This window comes from Podarcis bocagei, assembly GCF_964188305.1.
Source record: "Podarcis bocagei genome assembly, chromosome: 9".
Classification (NCBI taxonomy): domain Eukaryota; kingdom Metazoa; phylum Chordata; class Lepidosauria; order Squamata; family Lacertidae; genus Podarcis; species Podarcis bocagei.
This window is the reverse complement of record NC_138134.1, coordinates 81114901-81140183: the sequence shown is the minus strand read 5'-3', so window position 1 is coordinate 81140183 and position 25283 is coordinate 81114901. Positions and strand designations below refer to the sequence as shown.

General features: G+C 61.2%; 3 protein-coding genes across 6 annotated transcripts; 2 read left to right on the top strand and 1 right to left on the bottom strand.

Annotated features, from left to right (window-relative positions):
* The first annotated feature begins 239 nt into the window (after positions 1–239).
* On the top strand, positions 240–13369 carry LOXL3 (lysyl oxidase like 3). Of its 4 annotated transcripts, XM_081208290.1 has the most exons (16): positions 338–670; positions 1237–1564; positions 2387–2550; positions 4090–4301; positions 5562–5612; positions 7735–7794; positions 8026–8245; positions 8647–8827; positions 9195–9349; positions 9704–9859; positions 10376–10535; positions 10792–11035; positions 11283–11398; positions 11614–11750; positions 12673–12784; positions 12870–13369. In XM_081208290.1, the coding sequence occupies exons 1-16, from the start codon at positions 434–436 to the stop codon at positions 12941–12943; spliced, it is 2607 nt and encodes an 868-aa protein (XP_081064416.1). In that variant the 5' UTR covers positions 338–433; the 3' UTR covers positions 12944–13369. The 4 variants fall into 4 exon arrangements, with proteins under 4 accessions (XP_081064415.1, XP_081064416.1, XP_081064413.1 ...); XM_081208289.1 differs by lacking the exons at positions 338–670; positions 5562–5612 and adding an exon at positions 240–312; XM_081208287.1 differs by lacking the exon at positions 5562–5612.
* Positions 13370–15416: 2047 nt separating this feature from the next.
* On the bottom strand, positions 15417–19600 carry HTRA2 (HtrA serine peptidase 2; the record flags this gene model as incomplete). Its single annotated transcript, XM_081207539.1, has 9 exons — positions 15417–15591; positions 15763–15858; positions 16095–16164; positions 16366–16474; positions 17040–17072; positions 17308–17502; positions 17906–18110; positions 19012–19205; positions 19436–19600. 9 exons carry the CDS (start codon positions 19598–19600, stop codon positions 15426–15428), a joined length of 1233 nt encoding a protein of 410 aa, XP_081063665.1. The 3' UTR covers positions 15417–15425.
* AUP1 (AUP1 lipid droplet regulating VLDL assembly factor) lies at positions 19584–23853 on the top strand. Its single transcript, XM_081207191.1, has 11 exons — positions 19584–19657; positions 19763–20054; positions 21043–21230; positions 21419–21491; positions 21671–21744; positions 21972–22038; positions 22232–22340; positions 22600–22740; positions 22969–23114; positions 23245–23333; positions 23489–23853. The coding sequence occupies exons 1-11, from the start codon at positions 19599–19601 to the stop codon at positions 23535–23537; spliced, it is 1287 nt and encodes a 428-aa protein (XP_081063317.1). The 5' UTR covers positions 19584–19598; the 3' UTR covers positions 23538–23853.
* Positions 23854–25283: the final 1430 nt, after the last annotated feature.

Below are 25283 nucleotides of genomic sequence, written 5' to 3'. Positions count from 1 at the left end.
CGAGACCCCTCTCGGCTCCCGGGAGCTCCCCGTCCCGCCTTAAGTAGGGAGGGACCTTCCAGCCAGGCTTCTCCCTCCCTGCGCCCGCCCCGTCCGAAGCGGAGCCCCCGATGCTCTTCGGCGGCGGCGCGCCTGCGCCTCTCCCGCTGCCCGGGGGCTGCTGCCTGCGCCCGCCCCGCCGGCCCGAGCCAAGCGCGAGCAGGCCGGCCGGGGGCGGGGTGAAGGCGAGGCCGGCCGGGGGCGGCCCGTTAGTCGCCTGGCCTTGAACAGCGGGGCAGCGCGGCGCAGTGGAGGCGGCGCAGCTCAGCCGAGGTCAGCGGGGACCCCGGGCGGGGAGCGCAGCGGAGGCGCCCGCTCCTTCGGGAAGAGATGGAGCTGGGCGAGCGGGAGGGGGAACTTTGAAGACGCGGCGCCGTCTCGGAAGCAGGCGCCCATGGCAGAGGCCGCCCCCGAGCCTGCCTGGCTGGCCAGCCCTGCCCAGCTCCGGGGGAGCTCCGGGGGGGGCGGCTGCGTGGGACCCCGCGGCATCCCGAGGCAGCTGGGAGGCGGGACGGGGGAGGAAGGGGGCCTCCAGACGCCTCCCCGCCCGGCCACTGGAGGCCAGGACTCCTCGCGGGGGCGGGCGGGCGGGCGGGCCGCGGTTCCTCTCGCAAGGCCCCGACGGGAGAAGGTAGACGGCCTCTGCCCGTGGAGGCTCCATCTCGCTCTCCCAGCTCGCGACCACTTTCTCCTTTTAAAAGTCCCGGCTCGGCCAATGCGGCCGCCGGCTGCCTCCTCCGCCCGAAGGGCTCTCTGCCCGGCCCAGGAGGGGCCAAAGCCGCCTCCGCCTTCCCTCTCCGGGCCCTCCGCGCGTCTCAGGTTGCCCACCGGCAACCCTCCTTTTTGCGAAAGTTAAAAGCCCCTCGACAGTTCCGCAGGGTGACTCGATCCCCAAGTGGCGCCCACCTGGCCAGCGGAAGGGGCTCCTGCGGACGAGAGGCTTCTTAGGCGGAGGGGGGACTTGTTCCGAGCCCTTGGGAGCAGCATCCGCGCCAGTTCAGCCGGAGAAGCGGGCGGGGCGCTTCTGGTCCTGGGCAAGGGCACAGGATGGCCGCGGGGACTGGCTCTGCGCTCCCGGGTGGAGGAATGGCCTCGCTGGGGCAGGACGACCGCGAGGCTGACCTTGCAGGGCCGCGACTGCCTGCCTGCCTGGGCCCGGGGGTTCTCCCCGCTCAAGCTCCCTCTCTTCCCCTCCAGGTCCAGGCAGCCAGGACGATGGGTCTTGCCCTGTGGGAGGTGCTTGGGCTGCTGTGTGGTGTCTGGCTGGGGGTGGGCGCCGCCCAGCAGAGCACCCCAGCGGCACCCACAGTGCAGAGCACCCCGGCTCGCCCCAAGCTGCAGTTCCGGCTGGCTGGCTACCCCCGCAAGCACAACGAGGGGCGCATCGAGGTCTTCTACGGCCAGGAGTGGGGCACCATTTGCGACGACGACTTCACTCTGGCCAACGCCCACGTTCTCTGCCGCCACTTGGGCTTTGTGGCCGCCACCGGCTGGACTCACAGCGCCAAGTATGGCAAAGGCATCGGTGAGCAGCGAGGGCCGGGGCAAGGGGCGCTGGGATGGGGCAGGGCGGGGGCGGGGGCGGGGCAGCCCCTGCACTGTTTTGTCCTTGAGAAGAGGAGACACTCATAAGCTGCAGCCTTGATCTGATCCAGGCTGCACATTTGAATTTATTAAATTTCTAGAAGACCCCAGGGTGCTTCACAATATAAAAATCACAAAATACATAACATAGTAACAAACACGCCATGCAGTTTAAAAGGCCACAGATTGTTTAAATACATAATATTATCTAATTGTTTATTGCACTTAAATAAGGAGCGCACAGTGGACCACGTGCTTCTCCCACTCCTCATTTAATCTGCACAACAACCCTGTGAGGTGGGTAAGGCTGAAAGGCATGGACTGGCCCATGGTCACCCAGTGCGCTTTATGGGCAAATGGAGACTTGAACCCTGGTCTCTCCTGGTTTGACACTCTAACCACAAAACCACACTGGCTCCTCGCTTTCCACAGCTTTCTAGGCCACAATCTTGCAGAACCAGTGAAGGAGAATACTAAAAGATTTTGCATTTAAGCATATGCAGAGAGCATTTCTCCTCTTTGCTGGGTAAGCACAGCCAGTCCTAAGGAGCAGGCATCCAAGATTGACTAAGGAAAAGTCTCTGGCTAGAGTCGCTCTCAGGTCAGGCTGAGTGCTCTCTCCTTTTCTTTCTTTCTTTCTTTCTTTCTTTCTTTCTTTCTTTCTTTCTTTCTTTCTTTCTTTCTCTCTCTCTCTCTCTCTCTCTCTCTCTCTTTTTCTCCCTCTCCATCACCCACCTGACTCCTCCTGGCTATGGCTTTGCAGGGCGCATCTGGCTGGACAACGTGAACTGTGGGGGCAGTGAGAAGAGCATCACGGACTGCCGGTCGAGGGGCTGGGGCAACAGCGACTGCTCCCATGAAGAAGACGCCGGTGTCATCTGCAAAGACGAGCGCATCCCTGGCTTTGTGGACTCCAATGTGATTGAGGTGGGTGGGGAGATGTTTGCTTGGGGGCAGTGGGGGGGGGGAGGCTGGCAGGGCTGCTGTGCCTGTGGCAGCAGAGGCAGTGGGAGCTAGGGGGATCCCCATTCCTGCTGCAGACAACTGCTCCCTAAGCATGTGGGTCCCAACAAGGCTGCATTAGTCAGACGTGGAAGGCTTGGAAGAGCACAGGATGTTCCCTGAAAGAGACTGGAGGAGGCCCAGGCGGGGGGGGGGGTGGAAGGAAGGAAGAAGGGCCCCCAGCTGGGCCAGCCCTGCCTTCGTGCCTGGGCCTGTTGCCTGGGGCTCAGTCCCTCTTGAGGAAGGATTCAGCTACCCTGAATCTTCCAACCTCAGCTTCATGGGCTGCCCAGGTGTGGGTGTTTATGCATCTATGGCAGGCGAAAAAGAGTAGGAAAGAGTAAGCGAGAGCAAGGCAGCTCTGGCCAGATGTTCCTCTTGCAGCTGCCTGTGGCCAGATGGCTGGGACGCGTTTCCTCCACGAAGGGAGAGCAAATGTTCAGTTGGAGGGTGATTTTCCAGGAAAAATGTCTCGTGGCTCCAGCGCACAGACTTTTCCAGGCGCATTCCTATGTGGGGCTTTAACGTCACTGTTAGCACAGTCTGGGATCTAGCCCTGCGGGTGTAAGGGGGTCACTGTGGAAGCGGGGAAGGAGTGGGGGGCAAGAGGGGGCCTAGCCTGAGGTGTCCCTGGGAGACCTGGCAGGGCTGCTTTGGGGCCACATTCCTTCCATTTTTCCATTGCCAGTTTGCCCATATTATATTCTGGAGAATTTTGAGGTGGGTGAACTCTTCCCCACCCCCAGTTTTGGGCTTCCCTGCAAGCATTTCCCAGCAGGCCAGGCCCCAGTCAGGAAGTCCTCCTGGGAAGCTACAACAGACCCCTCACTCCACACAGACCCCCTTGGCTCTTCCTTCCTCTGCTCAGGGCTTCCTCCTCACACCGCCCTGACGGCCTCCCGTCTCCAGCTGGCGGGGGTGACGTCAGCCCTGGAACTGGGGCACCAACCAGCTGGGCAGGAGGCCAGAGGCGTTTTACACCCACAGCATTCCGTTCTGTGACTCGTCACTCGAGGGGAAAGTGGGGGCCGCCTGGCGTCACTTGGCCACAGCAAAGCCATGCTGCTTTCTATTAAGCAGGCCCCACACCCCTGTGGCTGCATTTTTGGGTCCAGGGATTCTTTTCTCAACAGCAGGAGGTTCCACCCGAGCCCCAGCCGCCTCCTTCCTCTCAGCAAAAGAGTCTCTGCCCTCTTCCTCCTCCTCCCCCCACTTTGGAGACCCTGCTGGTTTTCTGTGTGTGTTGGGGTGCGGTGTTAAAAGTTGTTTTCCCAACAGGCTCCCACCAGACAGGTCCCACCTTCCAGCCTCCAACTCCTCCTCCTTGCAACCCTCTCCCAACCCCCAGCAATGTGGGAATCACAACTCAAGCATCCTTTCTCGGGATGGAACCCAGTCCCCTGCCAGGCCATGCAGTGGGGCAGAGGTCTCTGCCGGGGGCTGACCCTCCCTCCCTCCCTCCAGACAGAGCAGAACCAGGTGGAGGAGCTGCGCCTGCGCCCCGTGGTCTCCCACGCCAAGCGGCCCCTGCCCGTGGCAGAGGGCATTGTGGAAGTCCGCCACCGGGGCAGCTGGGCACAGATCTGTGATGAGAACTGGAGCAGCCGCAACAGCCGCGTCATCTGTGGGATGCTGGGCTTCCCTGCTGAGAAGAAGGTCAACCGCAATTTCTACAAGTGAGTGACTGCGTGGAGGGGGGAGAACCGAGATGCCCCCCCATTCAGACCCTTGGAGGACAGTCTTGCCACTGACCTCCATGGGGGAGGGGGAATGGACTGATCACATGCTGGGAAATTGCTGGTTAACATTGTCTGTCTCTGGAGACAATGGAGGAGGGTGTCTTTGGGGGTGAAGCCAGGCTGTTGAAGAGTTCCAGCTGTGACTGGAGAGACCGATAGGGGAGAGACATGTTTTGTTGCAGCTGGGGCAGAGAAAGGTGGTCAGTCGCACCATGGCATTTCTTCTCTCTGCGCTCCTACCAGTGGTCATTCCTCCTCTGGTCACTGCTATAGCAGCATGACCTCACTGTCTGTCTCCAGGCACTGCGGTCATCTGTTGGGAAATCAGGAGAGGACCTCTGGGCTCTCTGCACTTAAGTCTTGGATACTGTCGTCATCATCATAGCCATGTGTCAAGACCCCTTTAAGGCTCTGCCCCCCTGAGTGCAAATTCCTGTCAAGGATTACACCAAACTGGGAGGTGTCACAAATGACACAGGGGTCAGAATCTGGATTCAAGATGACCTTTAACAGATTGGGAAACTGGGCTAAAACTGGCAAAATGGATTTTAATAGGGACAAATTTCAGTTTCTACACTTAGGCAGGGATAACCAGCTTTGTATATAGAATGGGGGACACCTGACTTGACGGCAGGTCATGTGAAAAGGATCACAGGGTCTTCTTCGATCACAAGCTTGACATGAGTCCACAGTGTGATGCAGCAGCAAAAAAGGCTAATGCAATTCTAGGCTGCATCAACAGAAGTCTAGTGTCCTGATCAAGGGAAGTCAGAGTCTGCTCTAGTCTGTCTTGGTCAGCCTCCACCTGGAGTCCCATGTCCAGTTCTGGGCACCAAAATGTATAGGTTTGGACTGCTGTAAATGACATCACCACCCTGGAGCTGAGCTATCCTACAGCTCCCGCCTAGCAATGTCTATCTTGCCTTGCAAGGAGCCAGGGTCTTTGGAGGAGTTGCTGTCTTGCCTTGGACCTTCCTGTCTTGCCAGCTAAGCTGCTTTGAATTCAGATGGTTAGATTTGGGGAGGGTGTCTGGGTGGGAGGTGGGAAGCTGCTCAGTGGAAGCACCTCCAGCTCTTGCAGCTAGAGAACGGGAAGATTGGGGACCAACTTGGCCAGATGTTGCCCTGGGGGCTCCCCCCCCCGCCTGGCCCCTCGCCTGTCTTCCTGAAGAGGCCCTGTTGACTTTCCTCCCGCAGGCGGGCCAAGCGAGCTGCCAAGGGCCGGAGGAAGCCAGGCCCCCGGAAGAGGTAACGGAGCCAGGAGGCCCCTGCTTCTGTGCAGCAGGCGGACCCTGGCCCCCCGCCCCTGAGTCCTGCCCCACCCCCCACCTGACAGGGGGCCATGCTGTCCTGCTCAGTCCGGATTCACTGGCTGTGGATCCAGAAGGGGAGGTGGTGAACCTCCTCCCCAAACCGAGCACCCCTTTCCGCCGCAATGCTTCCCCTCCAGGTTTGAGGGCAGGAGGTTCACCAGGGACTCAGAGGCGCTGCTGGAGGGCTGAGCTCTCTGCTTTCTGCCTCCTCTGCCTCTCAGTGGGGCAGCACCTCTCTCTGGGGCGTTCCCCAGGGGCGGATGACGTTTCTTGTCTTGCCAGGGGCATGAGTGTCTCGTGGCCTTGGGCTGCCCTGGAGCTGAGCCATTTCTGCTGTGCGGACGGGGGCTGGCACTGAGGAACATGGAGAGTTGGGGGGGCGGCATTTGTCTTGATAGGACCCTTTGGAGCCCCCCCCCCCCGCTATGCAGAGTTGGAATCATAGCATTATAGAGTTGGAAGGGACCTGAGGGTCATTTGACAGACAGACAGGAGAGAAGCCCTCTGGCCTTGCGATGGATCCTTGCCCGTCTCCATCACCCTGACTTGGCCTGGGGAGCTGGTGTGTCAATGGCACGGGAAGACGCCGGAATGTTTCCGAGGAAAGGAGCGGGCAGGGCGGGGGGAGAGGAGAGTGGGGCAGCACCTGAGCCATGTGAATGGGCGTCTGGCCGCGGAGGACTTTGGACAAAGGCGCCAGTGTGTGCTCTGTCTGGTCCAGGGATGTCTGAGCGGTGACTCACTGCTGGGCTGAGGGCACCTCTGTGTGCCTTCAGCTGGGAAGAAAGAGGCGTCTTTGCCGGCAGGCAAGCAAAGGTGGGCTGCAAGGGAGCTGAGCACCCAGGTCCCACCGCAACACAGGCACCGTGTAACCTGGGTCCACTGTGTGGCATCATCAGTTTCCTCTCTGAGTCTTCCCTAAAAGGGCAAATTCTGGGAGGCTCTTCAGCTCAGCCTGAGGGCAAAAGGAGGTATAGGAGGAAGGTTTATAAAAGCACTCAGAAAATGCTTCTTTTTTGGGGGGGGGGCTCCTCTCTCTTTCATAATTCCAGGACTCAGGAAGTGATCCAATGTTGGGAGAGTTCCAGTGGGCAAAAAGGCAGTTCTTCATTGCAGAACCTGGAATCCGCTGCCACAAGTCAGACGGGGGCCTCTTTAGAAGGGAATTAGGCAAATTCCTGAAGGCCAGAGGAAGTGGGTTTGCCCTGCCTCATTCCCTGGCCCATCCGGTCCTGAGCTCTCTGTTATGACTCCCCAAAGGTCCCACCAGGTGGGAAAAAGATCTTTCCCAGCCTTTTGAGTGTGTTCCAGTTACAGATAGGTAGCCGTGTTGGTCTGCCATAGTCAAAATAAGAAAATTCCTTCCAGTAGCACCTTAAAGACCAACTAAGTTAGTTCTTGGTATATACCAAGAACTAACTTAGTTGGTCTTTAAGGTGCTACTGGAAGGAATTTTCTTATTTTGAGTGTGTGCGAGAGATTTTTTTTGGGGGGGGGGTATCCTGGGCTCTTCTGCATTCATAGCACCATGTCCTCTGCTGCTGAGCTAGGATCCCTCCTGGCTAAATGGAGCCTCCTTTTACAGAAGCACTCTACCATCCTACATGTGCCAGCTGCTGGGGAGAAAATGGGGACTGCAATCAGCTTTGAGGTTTCTCACAGCACTTTGCGTGGTGCTGTGGGGCACAGTGGGGTGGGCTAGAGGGAGGCTTTGGATGCCCAGCGAGGGCGGGAGGGGGCATTCTCCTGTTCTTCAGAGTCCCAAGGCAGAAATGAGACATTGAGCCACAGAACTGCAGAGCTGGAAGAGACCTCCTCCCTGCAATGCTTGACTGCCGGTGTGGGGCTGCATGGCTTCTCTGCGTGGGGCTGGGGCTGCTGGCATGAGTCCTGGGGGAGTGGATGCCAGGCTTGCTTCTGACAAGCCTGGGCTGGCCTGTGCGGCCTGATCCATCCCGGAGCAGTGCAAATGAGCAGAGAGTTTGCAAGGATCCGGCCCCAGGGAGGGAGGGGTGCATGGTGGGCTCCGTCCCTCACCTTGTCTGTCTGTCTTCCAGGCCGGTCTCCAGGTCTCGCCCCAAACATAGACGCAGGGAGGACTTTAGGGGCACCAAGAGGTAATGGGGCCTTGTGAGTCCCTGGGAGTCTGAGGGCAGGACTGGCACCCGGCTGCCAGAGGCTCCTCTGCAGCCGTCATTCCAGGTCCAGAGAAGCCGAGGGCCCTGCTTGGTATGGGAGTGCAGGGGACAGTGGGGGGGGCAGATGCTATGATGCACGGCTGCCCCACAGGTGCCCCACCTGTGTGCTCCTTCCAGCCCTGCCCTCTGACCCCCTCCTATTCCCTGCAGGCTCTCCCTGGAGCGGCAGCCGCTCAACTACCGCCTGCACTCGGTGGCCTGCCTGGGGACGGAGGTGCACCTCTCCCTCTGCTCCTTCGAGTTCTACAAGGGCAACGCCACGGGCGTCTGCAGGGCGGGGATGCCGGCCGTGGTCAGCTGCGTCCCTGGGCCGCTGTTTGCCACCGGGAACGCCCAGAAGAAGAAGAGGCAGCGGCAGCAGGCGGGGCAGGTGAGCGAGGAAGGAGGGAGCAGGGGGCACTTGCCCAGCCTGCCAGCGATTTCACAGAATCCTAGAATTGTGGAATTGGAAGGGACCCCCAAGGGTCGTCTAGTCCAACCCCCTGGAACGCAGGACACAGCTGTTTATTATGACCTCAACATCCCTCCTTTCCTCCAAATGGAGCGCAAGTTGGCACCTCTTCCCATTTTGTCCTGCAACAAGCCTGGGAGGCAGGTCAGGCTGAGAGATGGCAGCTGCCCAAAGATCGGCCCCTGAGCTCCAGGGTGGTGGAGTCTCTCCCAGGTCCCAGCTCTCAAACCACTGCACTGCACTACCTCTGAGGACTGTGGAGTGGGGCAGCCTCAGGGCACCACCTCCTGGGCGTCTCAACTGCCCTTTGCTCCCCACAGCAGCGCGTACGGCTGAAGGGAGGGGCCAAGCCCGGCGAGGGGCGGGTCGAGGTGCTGAAGAACGGCGAGTGGGGCACCGTCTGCGATGACCGGTGGAGCCTGGCATCCGCCAGTGTTGTGTGCCGGGAGCTTGGCTTTGGGAGCGCCAAGGAGGCTCTGACGGGGGCACGCATGGGCCAAGGTGAGCCGCTGGGGGGGGGCCTGGGCTGCTCCTTCAGGGGTGCCCCACAGTCCAACAGTCCCTCCACACACACCCCACAGCCGTCTGGACTGCCACAGGTGCCAGAAAGGCCTGGCACCCCATGTTCATGGGGGGTCCCCCCACTCTGCATGCGCCCCCACCGGCAGAGATGTGCTCACTTTGGAAACAAGTATACTTCTACAGAAAAGACTAGCCTGGCAAAGGAAATGTGGGTGGTGGCTTGGGATGACGAAAGGGGGCACAGGCCGTCTCTGACTCCCACCACCACCTTCCCCATAGACTGCCCCCCAAAAGGGGCTCTCAGCTGGCCATTCCCAGAGGCCCAGCGTTTCCTCTCCTGCCACAGGAATGGGCCAGATCCACCTGAACGAGGTGCGCTGCCTGGGCACTGAGAAGTCCCTCTGGAGCTGCCCCCACAAGAACATCACGCAGGAGGACTGCAAGCACACAGAGGACGCGGCCGCCCGCTGCAACGTCCCCTACATGGGCCACGAAACCACGGTCAGCACTGGGGGCCCCAGGGAAGAGGGGCCTTGTCCTCTCTCCACCCCCAAGTAGTAGCAGCAGCAGCAGCAGCTCCTCCCAAAGGACGGGGAACTTCACTAGGCTGCCTGCAGGCTTTTCCCAGCCCACAACTCCCCCTATGCAGATTGGGGCTGGCAACCCCCAGTGCCCCTGTGGGGGAGGGGCTTGGTTTGCGCCAGGGCTGGGGAACCCTTGAGGCCACGATGACGTGCCCCCCACTCGGCTGGGGCTGAGGGCGGCCACTGCCTTCCTGGCCTTGGCTGGTGGGAAGGGGTAGCCAGCCAGGATGGGGAGGGACAGCCGCCAGCTCATCGCTGGGCTTCCCCACAGATCCGCATCGCCGGGGGGCGAACGGCGTTTGAGGGGCGCGTGGAGGTGAAGCACGCCGGCCGCTGGGGCACCGTCTGCAGCACCGGCTGGAGCACCACCGAGGCCATGGTGGCCTGTCGCCAACTCGGCCTGGGCTACGCCATGCATGCCGTGACGGTAGGTGTGGGGCAGCCGTGGGGCTGGGAAGGAGGCAGTCAGGGGGAGGGGTTTCCTGGGAGGGCAGCTGGGTGAAGGAGAAGAGGCCCAGTGGAGAAGAAGGGGGGGGCTACTACTAGCCAAGAGAACTGTGGAGTTGGGAGGATGCCAGAGGCCATCTAGTCTGACCCTCTGCAATGCAGGTATGGCAGCTGAAGCAGCCCTGGCAGATGGCCACCTGCTCTGCTCCAACAAGGCAGGAGAGTCCATTGGATCTGGTGCTCTGGCCTCTGGTTGGACACTGCAGGAACAGGATTTGGGAACCAGCACAACAGACTCCCTCAGGAGGTTGGTAGCAGAGGCTGGGTGGCCCCCTGTCCCAGAGGCTTTAGTTGCGATTCCTGCATTTCAGGGGGCCGGACTAGATGGCCCTTGGAGGGCCCTTCTGAGACCCTTCTGTTTGGTGCCTCTGCTTGTGCTGGCCACAGAGAGGGGCGAAGGTGCCCCACTGCCCTGCCTCTTGTGCTCTGTCCCCAGGAAACGTGGTACTGGGATGCCAGCAACGTGACGGAGATGGTGCTGAGCGGAGTGAAGTGTGGCGGGCACGAGATGGCGCTCAGCCACTGCCAGCACCACAGCACCCTCAACTGCCCCAAGACGGGCACCCGATTCGCCGCTGGAGTCATCTGCTCAGAAAGTGAGGCAGGGGAGGGACTGCTGGGGGGCAGAAGGAGACCCCTGGGCCTGCTCCTGGGAGCAAGCCCACCTGGAAGCCAGTTGGGGGTCAGGGGAGGAAGGGGCTCCTTTGAGAGACATGCCCTCCCACCTTCACTGGGGTCACTGAGAGGCAGAGGGGCCAGCCCCACAGCAGAGGCGGGCTCTTCAGGTGGCCCTATGCCTTGGGCTAGCCCCACAGCTGCTGGGCCCGGCCCCCTCCCCTTCTCTCTTCACAGCTGCCTCGGACTTGCTGCTGCATGCCCCCCTGGTACAAGAGACGGCGTACATTGAGGACCGCCCTCTGCACATGCTCTACTGCGCTGCGGAGGAGAACTGCCTGTCCAGCAGCGCCCGCAATGCCAACTGGCCCTACGGCCACCGCCGCCTCCTGCGCTTCTCCTCGCAGATCCACAACAACGGCCGGGCCGACTTTCGCCCCAAGGCAGGGCGCCACTCCTGGGTCTGGCACGAATGTCACGGGTGAGCACTCACCCTCCTCTGGGCTCAGGGCTGGGTCTCTCGCTCTTTTTATTCTGTTGTGTTTATATCCCACCTTTCCCCCCAAGGAACTAAAGGTGGCGAAGGCATGCTTCTCTCTCTGCCCTCTTCATTTAAATACTCCCAACACCCTGCAAGGTAGGCTAGTTGCCCAGGGAGCTTCATGGACCCTGGTCTCTCCTTGTCCAATGCTCTAACCACTGCACAACACCGCCATGTCTCACCCCAGGCACTACCACAGCATGGACGTCTTCACCCACTATGACCTCCTGACTTCCAATGGCACCAAAGTCGCAGAGGGACACAAGGCCAGCTTCTGCCTGGAGGACACTGAATGCCACGAGGGTGGGTGAAGCTGCCAGGGTGCCTGTGGCCATGGGGGGGGGGAGCAGGGGGCAGTGGCTGCCTTTGAGGCTCAGAAGCCCAGATAGGAATGGGATCTAAAGGAGTCCAATGAGCTCAGGGTTGCCTACACTGACTGGCAGCAGCTTCCCAGGGGTTCAGGGAGGAGTTTGCTGCCCCCTGGCAGGACTTGACCCCCCCTCCCCTTCTTTGGACAGACGTGAGCAAGCGCTATGAATGTGCCAACTTTGGGGAGCAGGGCATCACGGTGGGCTGCTGGGACCTCTATCGCCACGACATTGACTGCCAGTGGATAGACATCACCGACGTCAAGGCTGGCAACTACATCCTGCAGGTGAGACCAGAAGAGGGAGGGGAGGGGCAGCAAACTCCGCAGGTGAACTGCAGGTTGTGTGAATGGCAACTGTCAGGGATGCTATAGCTGCGGTTCCTGCACTGCAGGAGTTGGACTATATGGCCCTGAGAGTCCCTTCGGCAGATGAATTGAGGTGGGCTGTGAAGCCTTTTTGGCAAAGTAAACACACTTAAGTCATTTTGCAGCTTCCTGAATTTTAGGAATGAGGCAGTTATACCTTTTTATACCTTTATTTGAGGTTCACTGACCTTCCTCTCTACCTGCTGCAGAAAAGGTACCACACGTTTTAGTAAGACAAACATACAAAAATTGTTTACTTACATTTCAATGCAGGCAGCAAATACAGGAAAGTAGAAGCATAGCAACACTTTTAAGGTTGGTAGTCTCAGAACAGGGTGTGTTTGTCTGGAGCACCCAGGCACATGATTGCTTGAGAGCATGGTGGACAGGGAGGGCAAGGGATTGCGTCACAGAATTCCCTCCCAGAGGAGACACACACAGGGGGGCCTTCCAACTCTCCATTTCTATTAAGTGAGTCCCTGCCAAGCCTGGTCTTATGAGAGGCAGGAAGCGATTCCCTCTCTATCCCACTTCCTGCCTAGTTTGTTGTAAATAGGGCCTGATCCAGCCCTGTGGCTGCAACTCTATAGACACTGACCTGGCAGCGAGCAAAAAGCCGTCCAAAGCTGGGCACCAAATCAGGCCCTGTTGAAATCAGTGGGGCAGGCATGGCAGTGGGCGCCGCACCTGTGGAGCTTCTGCCTTGCTCCCCGCTCCAGCCCTTCCTCAGGGCTTTGACGTCCAGCTCTCAGAGCACTCCCTGCCCCCCAGGATGGGTGCCATTTCTTCCCATCAGCCCGTGGGGCGCAGGGCTCCCTTCAGCCTCCCTCCCTTCCTCCAGGTGGTGATTAACCCCCGGTACGAAGTGGCGGAGAGCGACTTCACCAACAACGCCATGAAGTGCAACTGCAAGTATGACGGCCATCGCATCTGGGTGCACAGCTGCCATATAGGTACTTTCCAAGGGTTTTTTTTGGGGGGGGCTTGCTGGGGGTCCCCTCCTCTTCCTCATGCCCTCCTCTGGTCCTTCTGCTGCAGGTGATGCTCTCAGTGAGGAGGCAAACAGGCGCTTTGAACAGTACCCAGGACAGCTCAATAACCAGATTTTGTAGGCCAGACCACAAACGCCACCGGCTGGCCTGCCCCACAGAAGGGGGGCTGAACCCTGAAAGCCCATGACAGACAGACAGCGGCTCATCTGGCGTGGCGCAGCCCTGAACGGTGCAAAGAAGCCAGTTGGCAATGGGCATAAGAAAAGCAGGCTGCTGACCCCCTGCTCCCCCCCTCCATAGGGGAGCTGGGACTGAACTGCAGGGCCAACCCCCCCTCAAAGCTGTTTTCTTTCCCACAAATGGGAGCATCTGACACAATGGAGAAATTGCGGGGGGGGGGTGAGGAGGAAGGCTGTCTACACCACTCCTGCCTGCCTGCTCAGGAGCTGCTCCTTCTGCCCCCCTGCACAGCCCCCCCCCCTTCTGGTGCTGCAGGCTCCAAGGCCAGTTCTTGTTTCCTATATAAAGTTCATGTCTTTTGTCCAACTTGCCTCTCAGCTGATGTGTGAGGAAAGGGCAGCTCAGCTCCAAGACAGGAAAAGCTCCAACCCCCCCCCCTGCACCCCCCCAAAGGCCTTTGCATTGCCTGGCCAGAGCCAGCTGCACCTGGGAGGGGGCCAGGTCGGGCAGCCCCTCAGTGTGGTGGAGGGAAGGGTCCTGTAGCCCCCAAAGGGCCAGGATTACGCGAGATCACAAGACTCTGTAGAATCTGTTCTCACAGTGGCCCATCGGATGCCCAAAGGGACGCCCACTCATCGTCCTGGCCAAGGAGGGCCATCCATAATAATCTCCTCCATGAATCTGTCACTTTCTCTAAAGCCATTCCAGCTGGTGGCCATCCTGCCTCCTGTGGGAGGGAGTTCCACAGATTCCACCGTGTGACGTCCTTTTACCCGTCCTGAACCTTCCAACATCCAGCTTCTTGGATGTCCACAATTTTGAGAGAGATTTGAGAGAGTAGGAGAAAAACCTCTCTCTCTGCTCTATTTCTCCCTACTAATCTGGGTGGGGCGTCTCAGATGGAGACAGCCAAGAAAAAGGGGCATTTAGGACACCCACCCCACGGGACCCTCCCTCCCTTGGCCACTTCAGAGCTATGTGAGAAATGTCCTAATGGAGCCCTGTGGTCAGTCGGCCGGCCTGGCCTAATTCTCCTGCAAGAGCCCCCCCCCCCGCCCCCCTTACTTTCCCTGTCCTGTTTTCCTTCCTGGCTGGGCTGCAGAGAAACAAATTCCACGGCTGGAGGTGAAAGAGAGGCCTGTCTGGGCAGCCGGTGGTGGCACAGAGGGACTCACCACCCCTCCCAGTGAGACGCAGCCGAGCCCCTCAAAAGCAAACAGCCCCCCACTCCACCCCCCAAAATTCCTGGGGCTTAGCAAGACCACTTCCAAGGCAAACCACCCCCGGCAGAAATCAGCCCACTTGGGAGCAAGGACAGTGGCAGAGCAGAAAGGAATCTGTGTCGCCATCGCTAAGCGCTGAGGTGGCACGTCTCTTTGGTCAGGGGGGCGGCTCTTCTGTGCCCACCTCCAGTAGCCCTCCCTCCCTCAATGCAAGCCTTGTTTTTTGGGGGGGGAAGGAAGAGTGCCCCCCCTTCCTCCAGGGCGAGGCAACAGATGTGCCAGTCCTTTGAGCCGCCCGGGCAGCAGTTGTGCAGCCCCCACCTCAAATGAGGGCAGCAGGAGGCACTGCAGAGCTGCTAAATTAAACACCCTCGAGCATCCCATAATAAAGACGAAGCTGCTGCCCCCTTGGCAGAACCCTTTATTGGAGCAGAAAGGACCAAGCCACAAAGCCCGTCCCTGTCTGGTACTGGAGCAAGACAGGTCGCGCTGAGCAGCGGCTAGCTCTGAAGGGTTTAAAAACAACTTTCTAGTCCTTAAGAACCCTGTGGATGGCGCAACCACAAGCCCTCCCGGCCTCCATTAATTTACCCCACCCTTTATGGCACCCACTGCAGACGGACCCCTCAGGCCCCCCGCTGCCGCCTTGCAGTGGCAAGAGACCCTCCTTAAGGATTCCTGATTCACTGCAGCACCCGCTGGGAGCAGAAGGGGCTGCGGATTGGGCCCCGCTGGGCTTGTACCACATGATTCTGAGTTGGGGGGGGGAATAGCCAAAGGGACCACCTTGCTGCCAGATCCCCCCAGAGGGATGGCCACTTGCCCCATGGCTTGCCCTCTTGGCCCCTTTTAAAACAGCTGGGCAAGGGGCTAACCAGAGCCCGCCGCTGGCCTGGCCTTCGATGCCCATTTGCGCAGCACCGCGACAAAGGAGGATGACCCTCCACAAAATGTGGGCCTGGACAGGTCAATAGCCAAGGGGGAAAGGGAAAAAGGAAAGTGCTGCCCCCCAAAGGGCCTTTCCTGCCAAGTCAGGGAGAGCCCCCAGCTGACATCACACAACCACAGAGGAGCAAGACCCACCGAACTGCCACCCGACACCCGCTGGGCCCCCCTCCTTCTGTGGGGGCAGAGGGCAGGATCAGTCCTCTCCACGCTCAAGGCAAAGTCCGTCTTCCTGCCCAGACCCCCACCCGCCCCTACTCTGTGACTTCAGGGACAATGTTCATCAGCAGTGCCTCGTAGCCCCGCCGGACCCGCAGCGTGAGCGTCTTCTGGCTCCGCACCGCCTCGTAGATGTCCTCTGCCCGCCGGGACGCCTGGCCGTTGATCTCCATGACCACGTCCCCCGCCTTGAGCCCCGCCCTGCGGTGAGAGCAGAGTACGGGGGTGAAGGCAGAGAGACAGGCCAGACTCCTTGCTCTGCCCTCCCGCCAGGGGGAACTGGGAACCCAAAGCCTAGAATTCTAGGGTGGGGAGGGACCTCAGGGGTCATCTAGTCCAACCCCCATCAAGGCAGGTGGGCGTCACACTTACTGATGTGCCGGAGAGCCAATGATGACCTTGTGGATGAGGACCCCGTAGGAGACATCGGGGAAGGCAGGATCCCTTATCTTCAACTCAGACAGGATACTGGGGAGGGAGAGGGGGCCACAAGGTTAGGATTCCAGCAGGCTGGCGGGGAGGGAAGGCTCTATGCAGACACCCAAAGATGTGGGGCGCTGCTTTCCTGGGGCCAGCAGAGAAGACCCTCTGCCCCAGCAGCTTAGGGAGAACCAGGGCCCACTCTGGAAGCAACCAGCCCAAGCCGGGGAGACCTGCACTGCCGCCCCCCTTGGGCCTGGAAGGATCTGGCGCTGAGCACCTACCTGGGCGTCAAGGTCAGCATCATCACCCCAATGTAGCGCCTCTTGCCGTCTGTGCTGCCAAACCAGGAGTCTGGAGGGGGGGGAGGAGAGGCTGTCATTGACCCTGGGGCCCCCTCCATGCTGGAAGCCCACCCAGCCTAAGAGAGACTCAAGGCTGCCAGGAGGAACATCCCTGGGTTGTGGGGGCTCAGGCAGCCCCACCATACAGTGGCCAATCCCACCTCTCTCCCCTGGCAGGCTCAGCACCCATGGAAGGGGGGCAGATCCTCACCCTTGCGCTTCTCCTCCTGCTCCAGGAAGGCTCTCAGTCGGTCGGAGGGGATGGCGAAGGAGATCCCGGGGGTCACCTTCATGGTGTTCACCCCAATCACCTCGCCGTCCTAGGAGGCAGGGAGAGGAGCCCCAGGGCAGCCACTTCAGGTTGGCTTTCGGGGGGGTGGGGAGAAAAGCTTTGCTCCCACCCTCCTAACACTCCTAGCCATCCAGCAAAGATGAACCCTGGGCGATTCGGGACTGATAGAAGGAAGTCCCTTTTTACGCAATGCATAGTTAAACACTGGAACTCCCTCCCACAGGAGACGGGGTGGCCGCCAGCCTAAATGGCTTCAAAGGAGAATGAGACTGCGTGGAGGAGGAGGCTGGCCGGGCTCTGCCCCCCCCCCCCCGAGACAGCCCTGCTTCTGAATGCCAGTTGCTGGAAACTGCAGGAGATCAGAGTTGCTCCTGGGCCCCGATCCTGCTTGCAGGTATCCCTTGGTGGCGTCTGGTCAGCCACTGTGAGAACAGGATGTGGGACCAACCCCCCCCCCCCGGCCTGATCCAGCAGCAGCAGGCTCTTAGGAGCCAAGCCCCCTGTGGCTCCGACCAGTCAACGAGCAAAGACCCCCACCCTGTGCAAGCAGAAGCCCCCATTCCCAGGAAATATGCAGGGGACGGGGGTCTTACCAAGTTGAGGAGGGGTCCCCCGGAGTTTCCAAACTGCAGAGCAGAAAACCGGAGAGGAAGTCACTTGGAGTGACCCAGAGCTGCCCTGGTCCCTTTGGGTGCCCCCCCCCTCACCACAAGGGCCAGGAGGGAGGCCCAGGAACCACCCAGGCCCCTCCCGCATGGCAGAGGCAGCACCTGCGCCACTCAGGGGACAGGCCAACAAAAAGCCCCCCCCCCCCACACACACGTTGCCCCCCTCCCGGCTCTCATGCCCAGCAGGCCTTACGTCAATGGCTGCGTCCGTCTGGATGTACTCCATGTCCGAAGCTGCCAAGCCCAGCTCCCGGCCCCCTCGCTGGGCAGAGCTGACGATGCCTGAGGTGATGGTGTTCTGCAGGGCAAAGGGGCTGCCCATGGCCACCACAAACTCCCCCTGGCGTACATCAGAGGAGCGGCCCAGGGGCAGCGTGGGCAGTGGGCGCTGGGGGGGGGAGGAGGAGGAAAGAGACAGGTGTCAGTACCAGGACACAGCATGGGAGAGCCCCCCCCCCCAAGCTGAGCTCTCCTTCCGGCCTCATCTGGACTCCTCATTCACAGGTGAGGGGCAGAAGCCTGGCCCCACTTCTGGGGGTCAGGAAATCATCAGGAGACTGGCGTCAGCCCAGCTTGGGAGGGGGGAGGAGTTGGTGTTGGGCAGCTTAGATGGCCGCTTGAGGCTGGTTGCCCGGCATGCCCCCACCCAACCAGGAGCTGCTCTTGGCTTCTGGCCCACCAATCTCAACTTTCCAACAGGGTCTAGGATGATGCCACCGCTGCCCCTCCCTGCCCAGCTCACAGAGCCAAGGGGCACTGCTGCAAATCACCCGCTGCCCCAGTGCACTCACCTTGGCATTGATCTTGATGGTGGCGATGTCGGCCACCTGGTCCACCTGCCTCACTACGGCGTCATAGAGCTCCCCGCTGGCCAGGCGCACCCGCACCCGCTTCCGGTTGGCCACCACATGGGCGTTGGTGACTATCAGCCCATCCGCAGACACCACGAAGCCAGAGCCGTTGGAGATGGGCACCTCCCGGCCGGAAAATGGGTGCCTGTGGGAAGCCGGAGGGAATGAGGGACATGGGGACCAGGCAAGGGGGACACACAGCCAGGCACAGGTCAAGGACTCCAGCAGGGCCAGGATCGGTTCTCACAGTGGCCAGGTGCCCCCATGGGAAAATGTAAACAGGACAGGGCCTTCTGGGTGGTGGCTGCTGCCAGACCCCTTGGAACTCCTTCCCTAGAGAAGCCGGACTGGCTGCCTGCTGGCTGTCCCTCTACTTTTGGAAATGCACTGCTTTGAATGGAAAAGCTGGTGAGGTGGTGTTTCTACAGTTGGGATCTTCCTCCTCTCCTCCTTCTTGCATCTGGCAGTGGCCACATCACGCTGGTCCTGAGAGATCTGCATTGGCTCTCAGCACGTTCAAAGTGTTGGTGCTGACCTTGAAAGCCCTAAACGGCCGTGGTCCAGTAGACCTGAAGGAGTGTCTCCACCCCCATTGTTCTGCCTGGACGCTGAGGTCCAGCTCCGAGGGCCTTCTGGCGGTTCCCTCATTGTGAGTAGACAGAGGGCCTTCTCTGTGGTGGCGCCCTCCCTGTGGAATGACCTCCCTTCAGATGTGAAGGAAATAAGCAGCTATCCTATCTTTAAAAGACATCTAAAGGCAGCCCTGTTTAGGGAAGCTTTTAGTATTTAATGCTGTATTGTTTTTAACACTCGATTGGGAGCCGCCCAGAGTGGCTGGGGAAACTCAGCCAGATGGGCGGGGTATACATAAGAAATCATCATCATCATCCCCTTTAATTCTACCCCTTTCCCCCGCTTCTCAACTCTTGCTTCCTCGCCCCGATGCCTGGAGCGGTGCCCATTGGAGCCGTCATCGGCCTGGGCTAGAGTCTCTGCCGGGGGAAAGGCGACCCCCCCCTCCCGCCGGCTGCCCGGGCGCCCCGTACCTGCCCAGGATCTCGATGTAGACCAGCGCCGGCGCCGTCCGCTCCACCACGTCGGCGATGAAGTTGTAGGTGGCGCGCGGGGAGCCCGGCGGGGGCGGCGAGGGCGAGGGCGAGGGCGGCGGCGAGGGCACGGCGGCCAGCAGCCGAGGGAGGCCCGGCCAGAGGGAGGCCCGCCGCGCCCCGCCGCCCTCGCCCTCGCCCCGGCCCCGCAGCAGCCACCAGCCCCCCAGCACCGCCCCCGCCGCCCCCCAGCGCCACCCCCCAGGAGGAGGAGGAGGCCGCCTCTGCCCGCCGCCGCCGCCCGGCCCCGCCGCCGCCCAGGCGCCCCCGACCCCGCTCCGCAGCCCCGCAGCCGCCCCGCGCCGCGCCACCCGAGACACCGCCGCCGCCGCCGCCATGCTGCTGGGGCCGCCTCGCGGGGCACGCCGGGAAACGTAGTCCGGGCGGGCGGCGGCGGAAGGGGCGGGGCGTCGGCGTCGGGCGCGGTGACGCACTTCCCCCCGGAGCGGGCGCGACCAAGATGGCAGCGGCGGCCCGTCAGGCCTCGGCCGCGTCCCGCTGAGCGGCGCCTCCGGACCGCGGGCAGCATGGACGCCTCTTCCGCCGCCGCCCCCGTGGCGCCCGACCGGCTCTTCGACGCGCACCGGTGAGGGAGGGGGCCCTCCGGGGCGGGGCGGGGGGGGGCCGGGCCTCCCTCCCTCCCTCCTCGCCGCTCACCGCCCTCCTCCTCCTCCGTCTCCCCCCCCCGCAGGCTCCCCGGCGAGGGCCCGCGCGTCCTGCTCTCGCTGCTGCTCTACGCGCCGGTGGGGCTGGCGCTGCTGCTGCTGCGCCTCTTCCTCGGGCTGCACGTCTTCCTGGTCAGCTGCGCGCTCCCGGACAGCGCCCCGCGCCGCTTCATCGTGCGCGTGATGTGCTCGGTGCTGGGCGTGCTCGTGCGCCAGGGCGACCCCCGCCAGCGCAGCCTCCGCGCGCGCGTCTTCATCGCCAACCACGTCACCCACTTCGACCACAACGTCCTCAACCTGCTCACCTCCTGCAACGCGGTGAGCGGGCGGGGGGGAGGAGGGGCGGCCGGGCCGGGGGGCAGCGCCAGGGGCCGGAGGCACAGCAAAGGCACGCTTCTGCCCGAGGAAGGTGCAGAGGTCCGGCCTGCTCAGCCGCCTCCGGGCCTCACGCACTTTCTCCCCTTGCTTCAGAGAGATGCAGGTCTTGTTAGCGCAGCCTTTGGCAAGGTAAGAAGCACCCGCTGGATCAGCCCCCCCCCCCCCGTTCTCCCGGGCACCCACCAGATGCCCCAGCAGGATTTCGGCACCAGAGCCCTCGCCCCTCCTCTGGTTCCTGCCATCCAGAAGTGCTATTGCATCAGACTGTGAAAGCAGAGCCAAGCCATTGTGGTAGCAGTGCAGTTCTCTCCTTCTCTTTAAAAACCATCTAGGCTGGTAGCCAGCACTGGCTCCTGCAGGAGGGAGTTCCATAGTTTAACTATGCACTGCATGAAGAATAACTTTATTTTATTCATCCTGATTTTTCCAACTCTCAGCCTTGAATGTGCACCTTTGGGAGTTCACCTTATCGTAATAATCATTGCCATTTGTGCGTGTGTGTGATTGTACGTGTATTCATGTACACAAGAACAGGCCTTTTCTGTGGTGGCTCCCCATTTGTGAAATGCTCTCTCTAGGGATGTTCTGCTGGAACTTTATGTTGTGAACTGCTACAGATATAGGGCAGAATGAAATGTTAAGAAATAATAATAAATAATAATGGATACAGTTTCATGCAGCACATAATTTAAACAATGGATTTAGCTCCCACAAGAGTTTGTGCTGGCCACCAACTTGGATGGCTTTAAAAGTGGATGAGACAAATTCACAGCAGAGGAGCGGGCTCTAGCCCTGATGGCTGCCCCCTGCCTCTAGCCCTGATGGCTGCCCCCTTGTGGTCCCTGGGGGCTGGCTTCCCCAGGGCTGCAGGTCCCAATCCCCACCAGTGGAGAGCCAGGCAGGCCCTGACGGATTCTCTTCCCAACAGCCCGTGCTGAACGGCACCTCCGGCTTCATCTGCTGGTCCCGGGGCTTCCTGGAGGTGGGGGGTGCAGAGAGCCGAGCCGAGCTGCTGGAGTCCCTGAAGGCCTACTCCTCCCAGGGGGGCAACCCGCCCCTGCTGCTCTTCCCCGAGGAGACGACCACCAACGGCCGCGTGGGTCTCCTGCGCTTCAGGTGGGCAGAGCCTCTGGCCTGGCGCCAGGCACCAGAGAAGATCCCCCGGGATCAGGCCAAGGGCCATCCAGCCTGCAATCTGGTTCTGATTTTGGCTGCCCAAGTGCCTCGGGGAAGCCCGCAAACAGCGGGGTGGGGGGAGTCTCCTGCTGAGCGTTGCCCCACTGACTGCACCCTTCCCTCTCCAGCTCATGGCCCTTCTCCATCTTGGACAGCGTCCAGCCAGTGGCTCTGCAAGTCCAGAGGCCTTTTGTCGCTGTGGTGAGTGGGGGGGGGGCTGTCTATTTGCTGCTGTAAAGCAGAACCCAAAGGAACATCCCCCCAGCAATGGGTGTTTGTGATGGGTGCTTCCTCCCCCATCCCAAGGGCCAGGGCTTGCACTTGCAGCAGCCCCCACCCCTCTTGGCTTTTTACTCTTTTCTTTCTCCCCCCCCCCCAAGAGTGTGGCTGACGCCTCCTGGGTGACGGAGCTGCTCTGGACGTTCTTTGTGCCCTTCACTGTTTATCAAGTAAGGTACTAACAGTCTCTGCTACTTCCTTGCATGGGGGAGGAGGGGGGGCCTGGACGGAAGGAGAGGAGAGAGGCTCTCAGAGCGGAAGGGAAGGCAGCCTCTCCTCTTGAGCCCCTCTCTCTGCCTTTGCCAAAGGGGGGAAGTTTGGTCCCTGTTTTGGGGAAGGGGGAGGCAGGTCACCTGGGTAGCCTGGGGCTTGTCCTCCCCTCTTCCCTTCCTTCCTCCCCAGGTGGCTTCCACCCATCGGCAGACGAGTTGAAGAAACCCGCGAGGAGTTTGCGCTGCGGGTTCAGGAGGTAGGAGCAGAGGGCTTGGGGGGGTGGCATGAAAGACTGACTGGCACGGCCGTGGTCTGGCATGTTCCTCAGCGGTGGGGTGGGGGGCGTGATGCCCGTGCTGAGACGCTGCCTCTGTCCGCTCAGGCTGTGTCAGAGCCTGGACTGGGGAGCTTCCCAGCTGAGCCCTGGCCTGCCTCTCTCCTCCCTGCAGCTCCTGGCCCTGGAGCTGGGTGTGGTGTCGACTCGACTCACTGCTGCTGACAAAGCCGAGCACCTGAAGCGATTGCGCCACAGCCCCTCAGCCCCCTACAGCCCCCCAGGTGAGTGGGGCGGAAGCAGTTCGTCTCCCCTGCCTCCATAGGTCTGCTTGCTGGCAGAGCTCCAAGCCCTGGGTGACTCCTGCCTGGGCTCTGCCTGCTCCCAGCTCTCTCCTGGTGGGTGGCGAGGGTCTTGCCCACTCTGCTTAGCAGTGGCTGGCAGGGAGGCAGGGAGGATCCAGGCCACCATGGGGGCTGTGTCCCCCCCCCCAGGCCTCTGTGCCTCAGCCGCCCCCTTTCCCCTTGCCTTCCTTCCTTTCAGCTCCAAGCCAGCCTTCGGGGTCCCACGACCGAGCTTTCCCCAGTGTCGCCTCTGCAGAGGATGTCCGCTGGAGTGGCATGGCTCAGCGTGTCAAAGAAGTCCTGCCCCACGTGCCCCTGGCAGTCATCCGCAAGGATCTAGGTGCGTGGTGTGTGGGGGGGGGAGAGGCTCCCGGGTGGGGGGGGAGCATTTGGGTAAGAGCTTGAGGGCGGATTCTCATACCCAGGAGGGTTGGGGAGGGCAGTAGAAACACAGAATTGCAGCCCTAGTGCAGCCCCCTGCAGTGCAGGCATTCCAACTGAAGCGCTCCTGAGAGAGGATCACCCAGCCTGTGGTCAGTGATCTGGTCTCCTTGTCTCTCTCTTCCAGCTCGGACGAACTGTGTGGATGCGACCATTGCCAATCTCCTGGAGGGGCGGGTTCCCTTCATCCCCAGCGAGGCGGAGGCAGAGGATTCCTCGGCTGCCCCGTCCATCTCTGGCGCTCACTACCTCGCCTCTGCTCCCCTGACCCCGGTATTCACCACCTCCCACCCCAAGGAGGAGGGAGGGAACAGGCACTGGGGGCCATGTGGGGGGGCTGAAGAGGTGCTGGGGCTTCTCAAGGCTGAGCTCCTGCCCCCCTTCCTCCTCCCTCTCTCTGCAGGCCCCCATGAAGCTCTTTGCCCGGTCCCCAGAGGCAAGGCACATGTCCCTCCAGGAGCGGAAGCGGCTGCTGTACGACTACGCCAGGAGGTGAGGCCGGGACCCTTTCCCTGTTGCAGAGGGAGCAAGGGGTGCCCCCCCCCCAGCAGTCTCTCTCTGACACCCCCCCCCAGCCCATCCACGCTTGCTCTGGCTGAGCAGCTCTGTGCCGCCATGTGCTGATGAGGCTCCTCTTGCCTTCGCAGGAGATTCATGGAGAAGCATGGGATGGCGCCAAAGGAGGGGAGCCACTGACCAGCTGGTGTTTTCTTGAGGACTGCTGGCTTGATCAACTCTGGATCTTTCTGGAGGGTTGCTGCAGACACTGCCGCCCCGCTGGACCCATGTGGGGTTGGCAGTGTGTCCGTGGCTGCCCTTGAGTGGTGTGTGCCCATCCCGCCTGACGTTTCCGCAGGGCAAGAGGGAGGCTCCCAGCCCCCACCCTGCCCGCTGCAAGGCCCGGACTCCACATCGCCCTGCCACACAGCCAGGGCCACCGACGGCCTGCCTCAGAGGGTGGGTGGGAGGGGGCAAGCTTTCACTATCAAAATAAACGTTACTCTAATTCTCATCCTCTCGGACGCGCCTTCCTTCGCTGCTGTTGACTCTGCTTGAGAGGCAGCAGAAGCCCCGCTAAGGGAGACACAACGGGTCCTTGTTCCGCCACCGCAGCTGCTGCTAGGACGGGCCGGGGGGGGCAGGCTGCCTTCCCTCTGGCTCTCCCCTCTGTGCCCTGGCTCCGGAGGGGGTGGGCCCCTGAGTCACTCAGCTGGCGGGCTGAGCTGTCTCCTGCATCCAGCCAGGTCCTCCTGTCCTGACCCAGCCTGAGCCACACGAAGCTCCGTCCCAAGTGCTTTTGAGTGGCTGGTTTTTGTGTCCTCACCATCTTGTGTCTCTAATTTCTGTTTCTGTGTGGTGAGAGTCTGCTTTAGCTTTGCGCGCTTTACAGTGAAGGGGCTGCTGGATAGTGGGGTTGGGGGTGATAGTAGTGTTGGGGGTGATTCTTGCATTGTGAGGGGTGGACTAGATGACTCATGGGCTCCCTTCCCATGCCTGGCGGCCTTTTATAGCTGCTCTTCGCTTAGCAGGATGGCTGCTGCTTTCCTTTGGTCTCCTTGGGGCGGCAGTCTTGCCGCAAAATTCAGGCACAGCCAGAATGCAGAGCAGGTGCCCCAAAGGGGACGCCTTTGGATCCTTGAGGAGGGTTGTGGGGCCAGCCCTTCTGCTCCCCTCAGAAAAGAAAGCCCAGCCACTGCATGCTGTTTTCCTTGAGAGGGGGACCCATTACACGCAACCTGAGCCTTGAAAATCACATAGGAGTTGAAAGTGGGTGGCTGTCCCTCTGTCCGATTGGCTGCCTGTGCTTTGGACAAAGGGAACCTTCCTGACCACCTGGGGAGGTGGCAGTTCCTGGGGGGGGGGGGTCTTAGGCGACCCTGAGGAGGCAAGGGGGCTGCTCCCCACACCTGCCAGAAACCAGTGGCTGCGAGTGTGGCAGGAGGAACTGCATCTTTGCTGCCTGTATTCTGGGCATCCTTTCGATGAGCGCTTCCTGCAAGGGGGGGGGGCGCTAGACTAGATGTCCCTTGTGGGGGGGTCCCCTTCCAGGTCTCTGAATCAGTGGGGCAGCCTAAATTGTTCAGTCGTGAGCAGATGATGCTGCGAGGAGGAGAGGGGCGAGGAAGGCTGCCCGGGAGACGGGGGCGCGCGGCGCGCTCCGGAGGATGCTGGGCGGGGGGCGGGCAGCTGCTCCCTTCTGCTCGGCTCGCGGGGTCGGCCCAGGTCAGCCTCCTCCTCCCGGGCGGGAGATGCGTGCAGCTCGGCATGTCTGGCTGCGCCCCTCCCGGGCGCGCATTCATTCATGGAGCACGTAGCCGGCTACTCTTAAAGGGGCGACAGGAGGCGGCCCGGAGTTGGCTCCCTCCTTCCGTGGCTCGTTGAAATACCGGCGGGCAGCAGCGCGAGGCCGAAAGAAACAGCCGGACTAGGACTTCTCTTGAT

Excerpts from the sequence above, each read along its gene's own strand:
- LOXL3 (XM_081208290.1), top strand. The coding sequence starts at position 434 with ATGGCAGAGGCCGCCCCCGAGCCTGCCTGGCTGGCCAGCCCTGCCCAG. Across the intron at positions 5,613-7,734 it reads AAGCCAGGCCCCCGGAAGAG|GCCGGTCTCCAGGTCTCGCC; the intron begins GTAACGGAGCCA and ends TCTGTCTTCCAG. Across the intron at positions 11,036-11,282 it reads GTCTGGCACGAATGTCACGG|GCACTACCACAGCATGGACG; the intron begins GTGAGCACTCAC and ends GTCTCACCCCAG.
- AUP1 (XM_081207191.1), top strand. The coding sequence starts at position 19,599 with ATGGACGCCTCTTCCGCCGCCGCCCCCGTGGCGCCCGACCGGCTCTTC. Across the intron at positions 21,492-21,670 it reads AGAGGCCTTTTGTCGCTGTG|AGTGTGGCTGACGCCTCCTG; the intron begins GTGAGTGGGGGG and ends CCCCCCCCCAAG. Across the intron at positions 22,741-22,968 it reads AGTCATCCGCAAGGATCTAG|CTCGGACGAACTGTGTGGAT; the intron begins GTGCGTGGTGTG and ends TCTCTCTTCCAG.